Genomic DNA, 4,485 nt, shown 5'->3' with positions numbered 1-4,485 from the left:
TTGTTTTTTATTTTAATGTCTGACATTTTTTCACCCTCCTTCAAAGTAACCCCATAATAAGGCCATTAACAAAAGCTGCAGAATTTACATCTAGAAGTCACTTTAAAGATCTTTCTCTGAAATAAATAATAGCATTATATCAGCTTCTCATTTCAAATCTTTTTGGGAATGAAGTGGGGAATGAATAACTTTGAAGAAGAAATGTGTTCAATAAATTGTGTTTGTCAGTATTAATATACTAATAGATATCAAAGGACAACATCGTCATCTTGCTTTTTACAGAAGTAAAAGGAGGCTGTAAGTCACTGTTCAGTTTAATAAGAGTCATTTATTCACTTCCTGTTAATGTGTTGGGCTCTTTGCTTACAAAGGGAGTTAGAGTGCATGAGATTCAAGCATGAGGAATGGAGTAGATTCCTGGGCCCAGCCCTGGAAAATCTGATTTCACTGGCCTGGGATGAATCCTGTAGTCTGTATATTTCACAGACCAGGGAATTCAGATGCGTTTTGTTAAGTAAACACCCTTTACGAAATCTTTTCTAAGAAGCTTGTTTTAGAGCCTTGAGATGTACTTTCTAGCATATAGAGATAAGTGACCACCCAAGCTACTTTCAAAAATAAACCAGAAAGTCACATTAAGAAAAAGGAGGGACGAGAACAATACTAGTATAAAATCAGTAACCCTGGCATTGTTCAAAGGCCATTTTCTCTACCAGAGGAATAATAGGCAAATAATAGTCCCAACAATTGGTAGAATGACCAACATTTAAGTGATTTTTATATATGACTTAGAAAATATTTCTGAATCTTTTACGTGTTTGTCGTACTTAGTTTTCTGAAGATGGTAACCAGAAGAACATGAGAATTCTGAGCCTTGAGTTGATGAAACTTAGAAACAAAAGGGAAACTAAAATGAGGGTGAGTGATACCTTTGCTAGTTTGCTGTGTCTGGATCTGTGGATTTGAACAATTTTTTATTTCCTAAAACATATTTCTGTTGTGTGTAGAGTGTGATGGCTAAACAGCAAGGCGTGGAGGTGAAACTGCAGGTCACCCAGAAGAATCTGGAAGAGTCTCAGGGGAAAATAGCACAACTTGAGGGGAAACTGTGAGTGACTGAAAGGAAAGAGATAGTGTTACGTGTCACCAGTTCTTGATGTACCTCTCACACCTCGCTGTTGTCTGTTGAGACTTTAACCTTTCCTCAGTACTTATCTCATTGCCTTCCTCTAATTGCCCTATTTCTTTTCAGAAGTGACAATTGAGACTTAATCATTCCCAAATATCTTATGCTGAAAAGACGTATGAATGTTATTACTTTTGTACATCTTCTGTATCAGTGATGAGGAAAGGCCTCATAATCTTTCTAATACTATGGGCTTATGGAGGTGGTAGAACTGACCAAAACTGAGAAACACTGGTATAGGAGGTTGTGGTTAATGCACAATCCTAGCCTTTAATTACTGAGCTGTAATTTGCATGCATTAAAATGCACAGATCACAAGTATTCAGTCTGATGACTTCTGATAATCGTATATACCTAATTGACCACCACCCAAACATGATAAAGAACATTGCTTTCCCCTCAGAAAGTTCCTTTGTGCCTCTTCCTGCTCTTCCACTTGTAGTGGCTCTCATCCTGAAACCACTTTTTGACTTCCATCATCATAAATTCGTCTGGCTTTTTGTGGGACATTTATCATGGCATTTGTGTGTACGTAATGTGTGTGTGCATGTGTGTGCACACGCACATGTTTGTGTGTGTGTGTGTGTGTGTGTGTGTGTGTGTGTGGCTTCTTTTGTTGAACATAATTTTTTGAGATTCATTCATACTGTTGTGTGCATCATAATTCATTCCTTTTAATTTCTGAGTAGCATTTCAGTATATGAATGTACCTCATTTGTTTACTGTTCTCCTGTTGCTCAATATTTGGATTTCTAATTTCAAACTATTATGAATAAGACTGCTGTGTATGCCTTTTTTGGACATATGTTTTTATTTCTCTTGAGTAAATATCTAGGAGTGGAATTCCTGGGTCATAGGGTAGTATGTGCATAACATTTTCAAGAACTCAAAATAGATGTGCCATTTTCCCTACCTTCTTAGCAGTGTATGATACTTCCAGTTGTTCCGCATTCTCACCAATATTTAATGTTGTCAGTCTGATTTCAGCCCTTCTAGTAGGTGAGAAGTAGTATCTCATTTGTGAATTTAATGTATTGCTATTAATGTTGAGCATATTTGTATGTGCTTATTAACCATTCATATATAGCCTTTTGTACAGTGTGTATTTAAATCTCTTGCCCATTTCTTAAATTGAGGTGTTTGGAGGAGGTAAACACATAAGTAACTGAATATGAGGAAGCCTGAAACAAAGGCTTTATGGCATACAAAATGCTATTTTGTATATGTCATTGGCGGGGAACCCGGGAAAGCCAAAAAAAAAAAAACGATCATTTCTAGCACTTGGAGTGTTGTTGATAATGACTCTCATCATCATAGTCCTTTTATCAGTATATTTGGAAAGTTTTCTCACTTAAAAAAAAAAAAAACTTGAGTCTCTTATTTGCATATATGAAATTGTTAACTTAAGAGGTCACATAAATGACTGGTTAAGAGTTTATACTCAAGTCAGCCTGCCTGAAACAACAGTATCTGGTACAGAGTAAGCATTATGTGTGATTATTGTGTGCATTAATATATGTAACTTTTTTTTAGTGTTTCGATAGAGAAAGAAAAGATTGATGAAAAATCCGAAACAGAAAAACTCTTAGAATACATCGAAGAAATAAGGTAACATGAATAGTAGTTTGAAATTGGACCTTGTTTTGTTGAAGTGCGATAAATATGAACACATCATTTTCATCTCTTTTCAGTTAATTTTCCCTATGCTTAAATAGATGTGCTCTTCAAAATAATTTGTTTTAATGCAGTTATACAGCAGATCAAGTGGAAAAATACAAGCTAGATATTGCCCAGTTAGAAGAAAATTTGAAAGAGAAGAATCACGAAGTTTTAAGCCTTAAGCAATCTCTTGAAGAAAATGTTATATTGTCTAAACAAGTAGAAGACCTGAATGCTAAATGTCACCTGCTTGAAAAAGAAAAAGGTATTCTAGTGTTTATAGTATTACTTTCTTTAGATGAGTACTACGTACAATATTTAAGAAAAGCACGGCTATGTTAAAATAACGTTTTAAAATAATTATATAAACAACAGCAAAAGTAATTCTGTTTTATATGGGAGAATTATTGTCTTTTATAATGTTCATTCCCTGTTTATTTCAATATATTGCTTGTCTTGATTAAAATATGTACAGTTGTCCAGTTCTTAACTTCCCCATTTGGTGGCCATTTAAAATTGGTGGAAACATGGAATTGGTTTAGGATGTTTATTATATGACATATATAGTAATGATACAAACTTCAGAGTTTTCGTTTTCCCCCTTTGAAAATACTTGGTCTCTGTTAACATGCTAAAAGTCGTATCTATAATGAAATATTATGGGATTATGAGTTTTTCAAAGTTAATATTAGTACCTAATTATAGCATCATTAATGTTTCCTTTTTATAGAAGATCTCATCAACAAGGGTAGAGAACGGGAAGAAAATCTAAATTCTGAAATGCAAAACTTAAAGCAAAAGTTTATTCTTGAAAAACAAGAACACGAAAAGCTGCAACAAAAAGAATTGCAGATTGATTTATTTCTGCAGCAAGAGAAGGTAGTTCACTATAATATCAAATAAAACTAGTGCTTGTTTTTATCATACATGTCTCCTTGATCAGAAAACCTTTAAATTGTATAAATCTTTTCATCCAACAGTTCTATTTTTAGAATCTTATACTGAGGAAATAATCATGGCTGTGCTGCAGATTTATCTACAATGATGTTCACCACAGGGTTATTAATAATGTGAAAAAATTACAAAGAATGGAGGAGGCAAAATAAGGAAATTGTTTAAAAACCTTTCCCAGCGCATTCTTATTTTAGATTACTACATAAGTATTTACAATTCTGTTGTAGAAGAGAGTCTCAGTACATGAGTTTTAAAGTCCAGGTTACATAAAGAACATTTTACATATCAATGAGAAAAAAGTCAGTGTAGTAAAAGAAAAAAAATGAACATAGGATGGAAATAGAAAATTTTAAAAGTAGAAATTTAGATGGCCCATAAACATTAATGGATGCTCTACCTTAGTAGTAAACAAAGAAATAGAAATGCTTTTTTTTCCACTTATAAGATTGGCACAGATTTAAACATTTGGTGAAAAACCGTTGTTGAGAGTTGGGCAAGCAGGTACTCACATGCATTGACGTGAAATATTATATTGTTGAGCAACCAGTGACGAGTAAAGGAATTAATTAGATCTATATATACTGACTTGAAAAGATCTCAAAAACTATTTTTATGATTTTTTAATGACCTTTACATACACAGTATATATTATATTAAAAAATACATGTATATGTGTGTGTGTGTGT

The 4,485-nt window shown here is 33.4% G+C and overlaps 1 protein-coding gene across 1 annotated transcript in view; it reads left to right on the top strand.

Annotated features, from left to right (window-relative positions):
* Positions 1–4,485, top strand: part of HMMR (hyaluronan mediated motility receptor) — a 33,112-nt gene that overhangs the window by 11,566 nt on the left and 17,061 nt on the right. The window contains exons 8-10 of the mRNA XM_023528648.1: positions 2,720–2,794; positions 2,935–3,110; positions 3,576–3,745. Coding sequence (XP_023384416.1) covers positions 2,720–2,794; positions 2,935–3,110; positions 3,576–3,745 — 421 coding nt within the window. The remainder of the gene's footprint in view (positions 1–2,719; positions 2,795–2,934; positions 3,111–3,575; positions 3,746–4,485) is intronic.

This window comes from Pteropus vampyrus, unplaced genomic scaffold (genome assembly GCF_000151845.1).
Source record: "Pteropus vampyrus isolate Shadow unplaced genomic scaffold, Pvam_2.0 Scaffold30, whole genome shotgun sequence".
Lineage (NCBI taxonomy): Eukaryota > Metazoa > Chordata > Mammalia > Chiroptera > Pteropodidae > Pteropus > Pteropus vampyrus.
The sequence above is the reverse complement of the archived record's forward strand: the minus strand, read 5'-3'. Positions and strand labels throughout refer to the sequence as shown.